The sequence below is a fragment of the Balaenoptera acutorostrata genome, chromosome 1, assembly GCF_949987535.1.
Source record: "Balaenoptera acutorostrata chromosome 1, mBalAcu1.1, whole genome shotgun sequence".
Lineage (NCBI taxonomy): Eukaryota > Metazoa > Chordata > Mammalia > Artiodactyla > Balaenopteridae > Balaenoptera > Balaenoptera acutorostrata.
The window spans coordinates 46,289,359-46,304,389 of NC_080064.1; the positions used below are offsets into that span (position 1 = coordinate 46,289,359).

The window sequence follows — 15,031 nt, forward strand, 5'->3', positions numbered from 1 at the left end:
TTCAGTGGCCACCTCACGCCCAGCTCCCACTCCATCCTGCCCTGAGGACACACACGCAGTGCACTGAGGAAGGCAGAGGCATTTATTCCTTCCTGCCACCCCCGTGGGAAGCCTGGACCCAGGGGTCCACCAGCCCAGCACCCCTGGGTGGTCACTTTCTGCCAACATCCGCCAGCAAGTCTTGGTAGTAACTCTGGGGTAGCCTGTAGTAGACTCGGGTCCTCTCCACGGCCCTGGCTGCTAGCAGCACTGCCCGCACAGATGCATAGCTGCCCCAGCCAGGGCTGTGTTCCACTGTGACAGTGGCCCGGGCGGAGCCTGCCAACAGCCTGGCCACGACTCCAGCCGCGCTCTGGCCCAGCGGCCCAGCCTGCAGCTGGAAGGACACGGGTTGCCAGAGGCCCTGGCACAGCTCCAGCATATCTGTGAGCAGCTGTTCCCTGTAGCCACTGCTCAGCACTTCCTCGGGCCAGCCTGGTGCCACCGTCACATGGGGGAAAACCTCGGCCACAGCTGTAAGCAACTCCCTGCCAGTCACATAGCCAGGGACCACAAAACTCCCGTGGGAGACTGTGGCCCCGACCCACACAGGCCGAGGCAGGTGGCCAAGGGTGGAGAGGGTGGCCAGTGTGGCCAGGGATGGCCGGAGGGCTGTGGGCTCTGCGATGTGCACATGGATGCCCCAGCGTCCGGGGCGCGTGGCCAGCTGCAGCAGGCAGAACTCCAGTGTCAGGGCACGGCCATCTGGGGCACGTACGATGGGCACGGGGTCCCCAGCTGCAGGCTCCTGGAGGCCAACTTTCAGCAGGATCATGCCTTCTCTGTCTGGAAGAGGCAATGGAGGCAGCAGCGGGGTAATGGGATCTGTCGATCAGATCTGGGTTCCAGGTGGAAGGGCTGCTTTATGAATGTGCCCGAGGCTCATCAGAATGACACAATGAGTTGCTAGCTCAGCTCTGGGCCCTTGCCTGTGGCTCAGCCCTGGGGCCCATGCCCGCCTCTCTTGCAGCGTGATGTGACTCAGGGCTCACAGGTGCTGAAGGCCAGGAGCCCCGCACTTTTGACGGCACTGTACTCCCTACCTTGCAGCTGTGTTGCTATGGTAACGGAGATCTGAGGCAGCTTCCCCAAGTGTAGGAAACTCTCGTGGTTGAGCTAGGAGCACAGGGGCTGCAGGTGGACCTTACCTGGGAGTCGCACTGTTGCTGTGCTCCTGTTGCCCTGGATGTCAGGAACCAGCCATTCCACGCTCAGACCCTCATCCCCAGGGAGTTGGAGAAGGGGGATCAGGCTGCCTCCCGTGTAGTAGCTTTGCTTCCGTGAGGTGTTCACTGTGGGGCAAATTGCCAAGATGAAGAGGCCGCTGGTCACAGAGCCCTCTGTGCACCGCGCATCGTCTCTAAGCCTCACAGCAAGCTTCCTGGGAGCTGTAATTCCCTGTTTTATAGATTACAGGTGATTTGCCCAAGGTCCTACGGCCAGTAGGCAGGGTTGCTGGGATTGGAACCTGATGGAACCAGGTCCATCTGGCCCCAAAGCTGGTATTCCTCCCCCTCACCAAGATGGCTCCCAAGGCAGGAATGTTGGGTCTGATGGGTCCCCTTTGAGATGGCCTAACTGCAGGCTCTCCTAGGTTTGGAGTCAGGCGAGTGAGGTGTTTGGACAAGGTAGTGTCTGCATCACTGATTAGCAGGTACAGTGGAGGGGCCATTCTCTGAAATGCTAGAGTAAACCTTAGAGGAACTGTATTGCAAGGGGAAGCATATGGGGTTTGGAATTTGCTGGTTCCAGTAGGAGCTGTGCCACGTTCAAGCTGAATGACTTTGTATAAATTACCTAACTGTTCTGAATCTCAGTTTCCCTATCTGTAAAATGGAATCCCTGCTTCACAGATCTATAAAGCTTAGCATACCGTACTGGGGTCTGGCATACAACTGATGCTCAAAACGATTCCTTCCTCCTATCCCTCCTAGGATTTTCCCCTTCCAGTGCCCCATCCCACCTAACTCTGCTGCCGTGTCTACCAAGTGCTGCCCTGTGCAGAATCCGGCCCCACCGCCCTTTCCCACGCTGCCCAGACCCCTCCCTACTGGCGAGCTGCTTGAACTGCGACAGGAGAGGCTCGAAGAGGTCATAGTAGACTTGGTGGGTGGCGGTGTTGTCCCGGACGTAGAGGAGATCGTCCACTGACACGGGGTCCGAGGTGGCCTGCCACAGCGTCAGGCTGTACCTGGGGTCCAGAGAGCCAGCTCAGTGCCTGCCTGGGCCCAGCAGCCCTCAGCCCCACTCCTGTGCTCAGAGCTGGGCCCGAGCTGGGCAGGGGAGGAACGCTACCCTGCTTCCTGGGGGCAGAAGAAGCCACAGAGGCCTCGGCAACGATGACTGAGAGCAGAGGCTGAGAAGGAGGGGAGATGGACTGCCTTACCTCCTCACTTGGAGTGTCTATTTCTGGGTCCTGTCTTGGGAAGGAGACAAGGACAGAAGAGATGGGCACAGGGGGTGGGGTTAGAGGTCAGGTATGAAGAGGGGAAGGGGGCGGTCTCCAGTGGGGAGAGGCTGAGGAAGGTGGTGCTGGGCAGCTGGGGACAGAGTGCAGGGGTGGGGATGGGGCTTCCTCAATCCCTACAGAGCTATCCTGGGGCAGAGGCTGTAGGTGCAATCTGTGCAGCCCCAGGGAACAGCTGGCTTCCATGGGAGGAAGCTGTGGGAGGCAAATTGTGTCTCAGTGTAGACACTTTCCAATGGGCAGAGAGTTGTCTGCCAATGGACGGGCTGCCTCAGATGATAGTGAGCTCCCCATTACCGGAGGCATACAAGCAGAAAGCAGGGACATTGTAGAGCATGTGAGCACCAGCAGAGTTTGGACCAGATGATCAATAAGACCCTTCTAGCCATGAGCCTCTGGGATCTTCTGGGGGCATCAGTGCCTGGGAGCCGGTTTGGAGGGAGTGGGAGCTGTGGCAGGGGCCTGGGAGTCCTCACCTCTCAGATTGGCCCAGCAGCCAGCTGAAGTGGGGCCAGGCAGCCCGCACCATGACAGCCCGCACAGGGAAGGTGACCTTCTGTGGCAGTCCTTCCACCAGCCCCTGCATCTTCTCTACCATGGCTCGGGTATACGTCCCCTTTGGGAACAGGGGCAGGTAGAGGGTGGTCCAGCCTGGAGACAGGGTTACCTTAGAATACTTCTCCTGGACCAAGGCCAGGAACCTGCAGAGAATCAGAGATGCTGTCCTTTTAGAGCCCCTTCCTCATCTCCCGGGTTCCCATCACAGTGCTAAGAAGAGGCAGGATCTATTGCATCTATGATATAAGGGCACAGTCCTAAAGAACAGAAATGGCTTGCTCAAAGTCCCACAGTAGGGCATGGACTTTGGTGTCGGGGAGGTCTGAGTTTGGGTCCTGATTCTGTGACCTTGGGCAGCTCACCCAGCCCCTTTGATTCTCAAAGATGGCATCCTTTCAGGCAGGACAGGCCTTCGTAAACATACCCACATGGACGAGGGGATGCAATCTAAAGTCCCAGGTGTGGGATGTGGGTTCTCCCAGCTGTGAGAGTCTCTGAACTTTCATATTTTATTTAAAAATTTCATTCAAATTTTGCCTTGATGCAAATTTTAATAGGCAAATAATGTTACCCTCCCTCTCCCCAGATTATTGAGTAATTTTCTTCACTCCAAGAAGGTGAACCATTATTTATCTCGGGCCACTGACTACATTTTCAATCTGCTGCTTTCCAAATGCACCTAAGTTTGAGAATCATGATAAATATTGGACGGATGGATTGTTGGCTGACTGGCTGGAAAGATGGATGGATGGATGGATGGGCGGTAAAGAGCATGGAGGTTACAGTCAGAAAGGCCTGGTTTTGAATCTTTCCTCTGCCAATTACTAGATTTAGGCAGGTCATTAACTTCAGTGAGATATTTCCTGTATTAATTAAATGAAAATAATATTACCTACCTCATTCTCAAGTAAGAGTTAAGTGGTATTCTACAACTAGAGTACTTGAAAAGTGCCTGTGACACACAATAAACATTCAACAGATTGTGCCTCAATTATTGTCAGCTTTCTCATCTGCAAAATGGTGAGAAAAAATGCTCCTAACCTGGCATTGCTATGTGAAGATCAACTCAGATATATGCTCTCCTTTTAAGTGGCCCTTTGTAAACTGGAGCACACCATGCCTGTGTTACGTGAGGGTGGTTGGTGGCAGTGCTGGGATTTCATGGGGGGCTAGGGAAGGAGTCAGTGCTTTAGACTTTTCTAGCAGGCCAAGTGTTGCCCTTGTCACTGGACTAGGACCTGTTTGCCCTCCAGGAATAAACACTGTAGTAAGGGTGACAAACCTGTAATCCGACAGTGATAGTTCAACGAAATCAGGACTGTTAGGAGAAAGTGTGAGTGAAGGCCCTCAGTGGCCTTGGATGTCAGGGAAGTTTCTGGGACAGGTAATGACTGGGCAAAGGTTCATCAGGAAATGGGGGAAAGGCATTCGAGGCAGAGGGAATAGCACGTGTGAAGGCTCAGAGGTCAGACTACATGGTGTGGCTGGAAGCAAACTCAGCAAAGGTCCCCTGAGCACCTACTGTGCCAGATGTTGACGGAAGAGGATTGGACACAGCTGGGGCAGAGAGGCGAACACTCACTGTGTAGCATTGACTTCTATCGGGATGGGCATGTTGGGGCCCCTCAGGATGTCGGCATTGATCCATACAGGCCTCCGAACTCTCCCCTCCTCGGTCAGCCGCCGCAGGAGGTCCAGGGAGGGGCCCACGGCCTTGATGCTCTTGAAGTCTAGTTTGATGCCTGTGGGGAGAGGGCCAAGGGCTTGGGGAACTGGTCCCTCGTGCTCAAGGAAGAAGGAAACAGAAGACATGACTTCCTGGGACAGAGAGAGCAGGTATGGTATGTGTGTTGGGGGCAGGGAGGGAAGACAGGGACCAGATTCTCGCTGGGTGTGAAGAAGGGCTTTCAAACAGGCAGAGCTAACCTGGAGAGAAAGGACTTGCCTCTGTAGGAATGAGCTCCCGTCCCCCATCACCAAGGGGAGGAAGCAGATGGTGCGTAAGCGCTTGGGACTTGGGGCTGGTTCAGGGGTTGTCAAGCATCGGATGAAAAGGGACTGTGATTCTTGGACAGGCAGGCTCAGAGGGGCCTAAGCCACCTGAGCCTGAACAGCAGGAGGTGAGGCTGAGAAGTTAGAGAAAGATGTTGAAAGACAGGCCAAGGAGATCGCAGTTTCTCCTGAGGACAGTGGGGAGCCATGGAGGGTTAAAGCAGGGGAGTGACGTGACAATTGGCATTTTGGAAAGTTCACTCAGGTAGGGGCTGAGTTTGGAAGCAGGAAGCCAGTGAGGAAGGAGGTCCAGGAGAAAGATGATGTGACTGGGGCTGGATCAGGGGGTAGGGTTCAGGGTTAGAATTGGCAGGTGCAGCAGCTGAGCGGATGTGGGGGATGAGGGAGAGACATTAGGGTGATGCCTGGATTCTGACTATCACTGGCAAAGAGACGTGGGAGGGGAAGGTGGAATGTGGCTTTTGAGCATGTTGTATCCAGTTCCACGGATTCAGGGCCCAGACATGTTTGGCCCTTTGCAGCTTACCCTGCACTTTTTCATCCCTCATCTCACTGATCTTCCCCGAGCCCAGGCCTCTAGAGCGCTGGGCTGGAAAGCCAAGGCAACGAGCAACTCCTGACGAGCACTGGCCTAGCTTCCTAGTGGAAGGACCCCTGCACATGCGGCCTGAGGACCAGAGGGCTGGGCAGCTGGGGAGGGCCTGAGAGAGGTCCTTACCCTTCTGGGAAGAGGCCAGCACGGCCTCCAGCCACTGCTGTAGGGTGTTGTCACTGTAGATGGCTGGGGGGTGCGCCATGATGGGGACGCCTGTCTCGTTGACTGTGCCGAGCCCTTCTACCGTGACGTCTGCCTCCAGGGCCACAGCGTCACCTGTGCAAGAGGACAAACTCCATCTTGATTGGTTCCTTTTTTTTTTTTTTGCTGCACAACCTGTGGGATCCTAGTTCCCCGACCAGGAATTGAACCTGGGCCCCAGCAGTGAGAGTGCCATGTCCTAACCACTGCACCGCCAGGGAATTCCCAAATCATCTCCTTTTTTAAAGCAATTTTTCTCATCATCAAAGTATTACACATTTATCATACAACATTTGGAAAATACAGAAAAGCAGAAAGAGAAATATTCACCCACATTTCTAAATTTTTGCTACTAAAAAATAATGATGCATATTTTATTCTGATTTTCTGATTTTTTTTTTTTAATAAATGTATTTATTTATTTTTGGCTGTGTTGGGTCTTCGTTTCTGTGCAAGGGCTTTCTCTAGTTGCGGCGAGCGGGGGCCACTCTTCATCGCGGTGCGCGGGCCTCTCACTATCGCGGCCTTTCATTGTGGAGCACAGACTCCAGACGCGCAGGCTCAGTAGTTGTGGCTCACGGGCCCAGTTGCTCCGCGGCATGCGGGATCTTCCCAGACCAGGGCTCGAACCCGTGTCCCCTGCGTTGGCAGGCGGATTCTCAACCACTGCACCACCAGGGAAGCCCTTCTGATTATTTTTTATCTTGACTTGAGGAAAGCATTTCCATCATAGTTCACTTTTTGATGTATTTTCTTCCACTTTTATCTATGTATAGTTTTTACACAGTTGGGAATACTCTGCATTTATAATTTTAATCTTTTTCTTTCAATAGTGACACATTTTTTTACAATCTTTTCTATGTTTCATTAAAAAAAAAAAAGCTGCAAAAACCCTGATTGAGGGCACTCACCCTGCTTTAGTTAGCCACTCTCCCATTCCTGAGACATCCTAGTAGTTTCTAAATTTTTGCTACTAACAAATAATGATGCATGTTTTATTCTGATTTTCTGATTATTTTTTATCCTGACAAGGAATTTGAGTCAGGGCCATGCAGGGTGTTTTTAAGGCCCATACTAACAAATTACTGTCTAGAAAAATTCTTCTGACTCATGTTCCTGCCAGGAATACGTAAGCTGGCCCATCTCCGGCACACTTACAGCACTGAGCATCGTTATTTTTATCTTTTAAATGCACACAGTTAACTCCGTCAGGTGGCTGTGTGACGCCTGCTCCGAGAGTTCAGTCCAGGAGGGAGCTGAGGCCTTTCAGTGAGAAGCAGGCCAGAAGAGCCGGCCAGGGTCTCTGTCTAAGGATTGGAGTGGAGGGCAGGCAGGGTCTCTGTCTAAGGAATGGAGTGGAGGGCAGGCGGGGTCGCTCTCAGCTCCTGCCCCATCACAGACAGTTGGCATCAGAGGGCCTCTTGTGTTTGACACTCGCAGCCTCGAGACTCGAGCTCTGCTCCCCTCCAAGTCCATTCTGCACACGGCCACTAGAGTGAGTATTCCAAACACATACCTGATCGTGTCACTTCTGTTAAAAAATCAAAACGTCCCTGACCGTTGTCCTAAGAGTCCAAGCTAAATGCCTTACCATAGTCTGTGAGGTCCTGCATGACCAGGCCTGGCAAACTTTCCCACCTCATCTCGAGTCCCTCTCTCCCTCAATCTCTAGCTTCCAGCCACTCCTGTTTCTCCAACATTAATGTGCACACAAATCACCCAGGAACTGTTAAAATGCAAGTTCTGCTCAGTAGGTCTGGGGTGAGGCCCAAGGTGTCTAACAATCTCCCCCGTGATGCCCATGCTGCTGGTCCGTGGCCCACACTTTGAGTATCGATACTCAAATATCTTGTCTTCCTTTCTCTGGGCTCTTACACATGGCTGTTGTCTTGGCAACACTTCCCTCCGCAGCTTTACTAGGCCACCTCCAGCTCATCCGTGGGTGTTGGCTTAAAATATCAAGGAGGCCATCCCTAAACCACACATCCAGTCTAAGTTAGGTTGCCAGTTTCTCCTTTGAGTGCTCAGCCCCCATGTAATTACTCATTTAGCACCAGCTTTCCTGAGTGTAAGTGCCAGGGAGCAGGGTCCGGGTCTGTGTTGCCCATCACTTGGATTTCCAATGCCAAGACAATACTAGGCCTAAAAAAGGAGCTTCAAAAATGTTTGTTGGATGAGAAAAGACTGAATGAATGGGTGATAGAAAAGTTAAGATCAACCAGCGTGGGTTCAGAAAGGTGATAGAGCTTGCCCAAAGTTGCAGAGAATTTTTGCAGATTTCTTTAAAATCTAGGTGTCTGGATTTCCAGGATGGGGAGGAAGCTGAGTGCCAGGCTGTCCCCAGCACTGAGCCAGGCACTTTGCATTGTCCCATTTCATCCTCATATTATACCTCCTGCCCAGAGCTCTGGACTCCCTGGAGTCCTCACTGGCAAGATGGGGATGAGCCTCCCCGGGCCGTGACTACAGGACATGGACATAAAGGCACGTTGTAAACTGTGAAGGGCTATATGAAGGTAGCCTTTATTTTTATGGCTTGAACACAAAGCACTTTCTTTTCTTAACTTTCGGTTACCTGGGAATGCAAAGAGAGGGGTCCAAAGGGTTTGGGGCCCATCAAGGCCCAGAGAAGCCAGGCCCGAGGGGGGCAACTGGGCAGGTAAGAGGGTAGTTCAAGAGAATGGATACTGAAGGGTCTCCTTCCCTATCTAACGGGAGCCAGTTCCGGTCTGGGGAGGGTGGGGGCACTCTGGGAGGGAGCCAGGGCTGGAACCCAGGTCTCTGAGTCCCGGTGAACCTCCGATGCTGCTGCCTTGCTTGACTTTCACCAGCTGCCTCCCTTGAGACACTGTGAGCCCCTTGAACACAGGGCCACATCTCACTCATTTCTAAACCTCCTCCTGAGCTGGGTGCAGAGTAGGGGCCCAGCAAACGCTCAGCGAAGTGGACTAAAGACTGATGGACCTAACCTGCCTCCTTGCGATCGCCACCTGGATCCAGCTTCCTCCCGAAGTCTCCTCCCTTGTCATTTACACCTGTTATGTGCCTTCCAGATGCTGAATCTGGGGGGCCAACTTGCTTGAGTGGGGGTGTGAAGGAACAGGAGATGAGGAAAGGATCAGGTTTCTGCAGCCACGGTAGGAGTCCTGGTCCTCAGGGGCGCAGTCAGGTGGGAAAGAGTGATGTTCTCCAGAGGGAGCCCACAGGAATTTACCAGACCCTCCTTCCCCTCCCCCACATGCCAGGAGCTCTATGCATCACGTCTGGCAGGAGAGCGCTGTGGCTGAGTGTGCAGATCCTGAACCCAAGGGTGCTAGCTTCCAGTCCCAGCTCTAACACTTGCAAGCTGTGTGACCTTGGGCAAGTTACTGGACCTCTCTGTGCTTCCTGTCCCCTCGTTTACTAGAAGTAAATAATAAAATATCCTTTGTTAGGCATTCACTAAGTATTAATTATCATTTACGTGGAGTCGCTCACTTAACTAGGGTGAGCACATGTCCCCATTTGCCTGGGATAGTCTGGTGTATTCCTGCTGTTTCAGCATAATTATTAATAATGACCTCTTTCACTATCAAACGTGCCTTGGTTTGGACGATAAATGATATGGTCATCCTACCAGCCCACATTTTGCAGAGGGAAAAACTGAGCTGCAGATGGGTGAAGTCACCTGTCCCAAATCACTCCTCTGGTAAATGATAAAAGGTAGAATTTGAACCCAGTCTGTCTGCCTCCTAGGCCTTTGCTGTGGCCCCTCCCCTCCACATGGGTGTCCAGTCACGTTCAAGGTGACTTCACCGGCCTAACCCTGGCCTACCATTGCCCCCCCCCCGAGGGTCCTCACCTCAGTCGTGGAGCCACCCTCCTCCCAGAGACCTACCCCAGGGACCTAGCAGGACCCTCAGGGAGAAAACTGGGCCTGGGGTGCTCCGCACCCCTGCAGCTATGCTAAGGGGTGCCTCTGCACGCTCCATGCTGTTGGGCACTGCCTGGTTGGGGCCCTTAGCTTTCTTCTTGGCCAAGATCCCAACTTGGTGGGGCCTGATCCCTTACCTGCTGCCCCAGGGCTGACCTGGGATGAGCCTGGGGCTGGCAGATCCTCTTTGCTTTCCCTCAGGCCTTATCTGCCAGATAAGAGCCCTCCCTCTTGCCAGGGAGTTCTCTGGCCTCTTATCACCCAAGTCTGGCCATTAGCTTCCCGATCCTGAAGCAGCAGCAAACTGGCTCCACCCAGCCTGTGATGGCCTCTCCTCTGCTGACCGCCAATCCTGCCTCCTCCAGGAAGTCTCCCTAAGGACTCATTCATTCATTCAGCAAACCTTTCCCAGATGCTCATTCCCAGGCTCTCTGCTGGTGACTCTGCAGGAGTAAGAGCCAGAGGCCTGGCGCCTAGGTCTTGCTCTGCTTCAGACCTACTGTGTGACCTTGGACAAGACCCTCTGGATCTCACTTTCCTAAAATTGAGGGATTTTGGTTGAGCAGTGGTTCTCAAAGTGTGATCCTGGGTCCAGCAACATCAATGTCACCTGGGAACTTATTAGAAATGCAAATTCTCAGGCTCCACCCCAGAACAACTGAATCTGAAACTCCAGGGGTGGGGCTAGCAATGTGTTTTCTGAAGCATGCTCAAATTTGGGGACCCTTCCTTTTATCTTGAATAGTCACTGCTTTAGAGTTTACAAGCACATACATGAGCATGATCTAATGAGCTTCCCCATAGTCCCGGAAGAGTGACCTTCCCTTTTGAACTGGGCCAGGCATAATGCAGTGGCTTAGAGCGTGGGAGCGGACCACTGGGTGCTCCAATGCTGGCTTAGCCACTTTCAAACAGTGTGACCTTAGTGTGAAGTTAGGTAAGTCACCTAACTTTTCTGAGCCTCCATTTTTCTTCTGTCGAATGGCACCCACAAAACAGGCTGCTCTTAGTCCCAGGAGACCCACGTGGAATGTGAGAGTGTGTCCCCACAGGGAGTGGTTGCCGACTGGCTGCCGTGATCATTCTGAATCAGAGGCTCAGGAGTTACACAGTTTGCTCAGGCTTCCACAACTCGTTTTTGGTAGCGCTGGCACTCAAACATCTTCTGGCTCTTTAGACTTTGAGGACAAAGGCCTCCTTAGCAGGGAAGCTGTCTCCTGACAAGGCCTGGGAGGAAGGGCAGGATGTGACCTTGAAACCAGACATCTCTGCACAACCTGAGCCAGTCACTTAACCTCTGAGCCCCCACTTTCTCAAGTGGAGGATGGCAAGAACGTGGCGATACCCATCCTAATGCCACCTCATAGGTAATGCTGTCTTAGCCCCACCTCCGCTCTCCCTCCATTGCCTCCACCTCTGCCCCAGCCTGCCCCAGTCCTGGCAACTGGACTTACTGCGGAGGGCAGCCCTCATCTCCTTCTGGCTGTTGGCAGCATGGTACCAGGTGACCAGCAGGCCGTCGTGTTGGCTGATCTGACCCTGGCTCAGCAGGTAGTCCAGCATGTCCGCGTCGGAGCGGCAGACCGCATCCTGCTCACAGCCTGGAATCAAGGCGAAGGGAACTGTTAGCATTAGTTCTTGCCCCAGACCAAGACTCTCATCCGTACATCCTACTAACCCTCCTTGGGCCCCGGGGAGTGTCTAGCACACCATCTAGCAGAGACAGTGGACCCCAGATTCATCACTACTGGGAGAGAGAGAAATACGTGGGGTCCTGGGCACAATGATACTCTGAACCAGCCTGCGGATGTTGGGAAGTTCACTGATAAGGGAACATTTAAGGGAGACCTAGAAGGATGGGTGTGTAAATTTGACCAAAATAGGGGACTAGGTTCTTTCAGACAGAGAGAAGAGTATAAGCAAAGGTTTGACCATAGGAAATATATGGTTGCCTAAAGGAACGGCCATTGGCCTGGTACAGAATGCAGAGAAATGGAATAGGGCAAGATTGGAAGAGGGCTGTGATCCAGTTGTAAATGGCTTTGGGAGCTAGCAAAGGAGTTGGGTGTGTGCTGGAGACAGCAAACTAGGTTTATGTTTAGAAAGATCTCCTTACACAGTGGTTAAGAATCTGCCTGCCAATGCAGGGGACACGGGTTCAAGCCCTGGTCCGGGAAGATCCCACATGCCACAGAGCAACAAAGCCCGCGTGCCGCAACTGCTGAGCCACGTGCTGCAACTGCTGAGCCCATGTGCTGCAACTACTGAAGCCTGTGTGCCTAGAGCCCATGCTCCGCAACAAGAGAAGCCACTGCAATGAGAAGCCCATACACTGCAAAGAAAAGCCCATACACTGCAATGAAGAGTAACCCCTGTTTGCCACAACTAGAGACAGCCCGCATGTAGCAATGAAGACCCAACACAGCCAAAAATAAATAAATAAATAAATAAATAAATAAATAAATAAATAAATAAATAAAAAAGCAAAGAGCTCCTTGGTGGCAGACCGAACATGGGCTGGTGTGAGCAGGCTGGCAGCAGAGACTGTGTGGGAGGGGGAGGGCTGCTGCAGGGGTCCAGCAGGAGACAGAGGCTTGAGAGGTCATGGTGGGCAGGGATGGAGGGTAGAGGATGGGCAGGAAGAGCCTCGAGGCACAGGACTGAAGATACAGGCAAGAGGCAGGAGGAAGAGAGGCTGCTCCCAGGTCCCCGTGTGGATGGAGGACCCTTCACCAGGAGAGGGCGCAGAGGGGAAAGGGAACGTTCAGCTCAGTCAGCTGAATTTGAGATGCCCGCGTGACCGTCCAAGAAGGAATGTTCATCTGGGGGCACAGAAGGAGGTCTGGGCTGAAGACCAAGGTTCATTGGTCCTCAGGTAACTGAAGCCTGGTAAAAAAGGAAGGGAAAGTTAATGGGACTGTCTGTTGGGGATCAAGTCTTGGTGGGGTTGGTGATGGGAGGAGCAGGTAGAGCTGTGGATGGAGGAGAGTCTTGGTAGGGAGGGGAGAGGAGGCCATCAGGGCTGTCAATGGGGACAGAAACTTCTGGGGGCAAGGAGTGAGGGATGGGGGAAGCCGACCAGATGGCATGACAGGGAAGCTCCTACCTGGCAGGATGCCCTGCTGCAGCGAGAAACACAGGATCATCCCGATGATGAACACCAGAGCCACACTGGCACTGCTGACAAGGGCCCACTTCGAGCACTTTGAACACCCCTTCTTGTAGGCCATGATGACCCTCTCTGGGAAATGCCCCACACTCCTCGCGGTGCAGAGTCTCCTGAGGCTCTCAGAGCTGGGATTGGATGGAATGCAGGAGCCTTAGCAGCACCTAATTCTCCCCCGGCGGGCTAGGAAAATGTCCCAGAAGACAGCTCCCGTAGTCCCTCCTACCTTCCCGCCCTCCTCCTCCTCCTCTTTCTCTCCCAGGATCTTAACAGGTCAAGCAGAAAATCCTGCCACCTCCAAAATGACCTTTGAGCACATTAGGAGGCAGCAGAGGATGTTAGACTGAGCCCCACCTGCTGCCTGTCTGCCCCTGCCTGGGAGTTGGGGGACCAGGGATCTAGATCCAGCTTGACTTTGCTTTCCTGAAGACCTGGAGGTATTCTTCCCCTGCATAAAAGGACACACATAGATGGTACTTCCCTCTTTCTGCCTTGCCCCAGGGAGTCACAAAGGTCAGGCAAGGGTGGGTGACAAGGACAGATTAGATCTGCTGGAGGAATATGAATTTTCCTTCTATCCCAGATAGATTATCTACCTGAGATTGAAAGTGATAGGCCTGGAGGGCAGGGGGGAAGATGGCAGAGTAGAAAGACGGGCGCTCACTCCCTCTGGGCGCTCACTCCCTCTTGCGAGAGCACTGGAATCACAACTGAACAATCATCAATAGGAAGACACTGGAACTCACCAAAAAAGATACCCCACATCCAAAGACAAAGGAGAAGCCACAATGAGATGGTAGGATGGGAGCAATCACAATAAAATCAAATCCCATAACTGCTGGGTGGTTGACTCACAAACTGGAGAACACTTATACCACAGAAGTGCACCCACTGGAGTGAAGGTTCTGAGCTCCACGTCAGGCTTCCCAACCTGGGGGTCTGGCAATGGGAAGAGGAATTCCTAGAGAATCAGACTTTGAAGGCTAGCGGGATTTGATTGCAAATCGACAGGGCTGGGGAAAACAGAGACTCCACTCTTGGAGGGCACACACAAAGTAGTGTGCACATCGGGACCCAGGGGAAGGAGCAGTGACCCCATAGGAGATTGAACCAGACTTACCTGCTAGTGTTGGAGGGTCTCCTGCCGAGGCGGGTTGTGGCTGTGGCTCACAGTGGGGACAAGGACACTGGCAACAGAAGTTCTGGGAAGTACCCCTTGCCATGAGCCCTCCCGGAGTCCACCATTAGTCCCACCAAAGAGCCGGGTAGGCTCCAGTGTTGGGTTGCCTCAGGCCAAACAACCAACAGGGAGGGAACCCAGCCCCACCCACCAGCAGACAAGGGGATTAAAGTTTTACTGAGCTCTGCCCACAGGAGCAACACCCAGCTCTACCCACCACCAGCCCCTCCCATTAGGAAACTTGCACAAGCCTCTTAGGTAGCCTCATCCACCAGAGGGCAGATAGCAGAAGCAAGAAGAACTACAATTCTGCAGCCTGTGGAAGGAAAACCACATTCACAGAAAGATAGACAAAATGAAAAGGCAGAGGACTTTGTACCAGATGAAGGAACAAGATAAAGCCCCAGAAAAACAACTAAATGAAGTGGAGATAGGCAAACTTCCAGAAAAAGAGTTCAGAATAATGATAGTGAAGATGATCCAGGACCTCAGAAAAAGAATGGAGGCAAAGATTGAGAGGATGCGAGAAATGTTTAACAAAGACCTAGAAGAATTAAAGAACAAACAAACACCTAGAAGAATTAAAGAACAAACAAACAGAGATGAACAATACAACAACTGAAATGAAAAATACACTAGAAGGAATCAATAGCAGAATAACTGAGGCAGAAGAACGGATAAGTGACCTGGAAGGCAGAATGATGGAATTCACTGCCACGGAAGAGAATAAAGAAAAAAGAATGAAAAGAAATGAAGACAGCCTAAGAGACCTCTGGGACAACATTAAATGCACCAACATTTGCATTATAGGGGTCCCAGAAAGAGAAGAGAGAGAGAAAGGACCGAGAAAATATTTGAAGAGATTATAGTTGAAAACTTCCCTAACATGGGAAAGGAAA

At 52.5% G+C, this 15,031-nt stretch overlaps 1 protein-coding gene across 5 annotated transcripts; it reads right to left on the reverse strand.

Annotated features, from left to right (window-relative positions):
* Positions 1-64: 64 nt before the first annotated feature.
* On the reverse strand, positions 65-14,263 carry FAM151A (family with sequence similarity 151 member A). 5 transcript variants are annotated; one of them, XM_057526064.1, is made up of 10 exons: positions 14,073-14,159; positions 13,699-13,891; positions 12,893-13,080; positions 11,241-11,387; positions 5,796-5,948; positions 4,647-4,806; positions 2,983-3,207; positions 2,091-2,230; positions 1,188-1,331; positions 65-825 (listed from the first exon to the last, which is right to left on the reverse strand). In XM_057526064.1, exons 3-10 carry the CDS (start codon positions 13,014-13,016, stop codon positions 152-154), a joined length of 1,767 nt encoding a protein of 588 aa, XP_057382047.1. In that variant the 5' UTR covers positions 13,017-13,080; positions 13,699-13,891; positions 14,073-14,159; the 3' UTR covers positions 65-151. The 5 variants fall into 5 exon arrangements, with proteins under 5 accessions (XP_057382047.1, XP_057382061.1, XP_057382058.1 ...); XM_057526078.1 differs by lacking the exon at positions 13,699-13,891 and adding an exon at positions 13,307-13,400 and having other exon boundaries at positions 14,073-14,149; XM_057526075.1 differs by lacking the exons at positions 13,699-13,891; positions 14,073-14,159 and adding exons at positions 13,307-13,400; positions 13,549-13,650.
* Between the last annotated feature and the right edge of the window lie 768 nt (positions 14,264-15,031).

Bases quoted from the DNA above. Each gene is read 5' to 3' on its own strand.
- FAM151A (XM_057526057.1), bottom strand. From the start codon at position 13,016: ATGGCCTACAAGAAGGGGTGTTCAAAGTGCTCGAAGTGGGCCCTTGTC. The intron at 5,949-11,240 runs GTAAGTCCAGTT...CCTCTTGCACAG, and splicing joins GATGAGGGCTGCCCTCCGCA to GTGACGCTGTGGCCCTGGAG. The intron at 4,807-5,795 runs GTAAGGACCTCT...CTCTCCCCACAG, and splicing joins GCTGGCCTCTTCCCAGAAGG to GCATCAAACTAGACTTCAAG.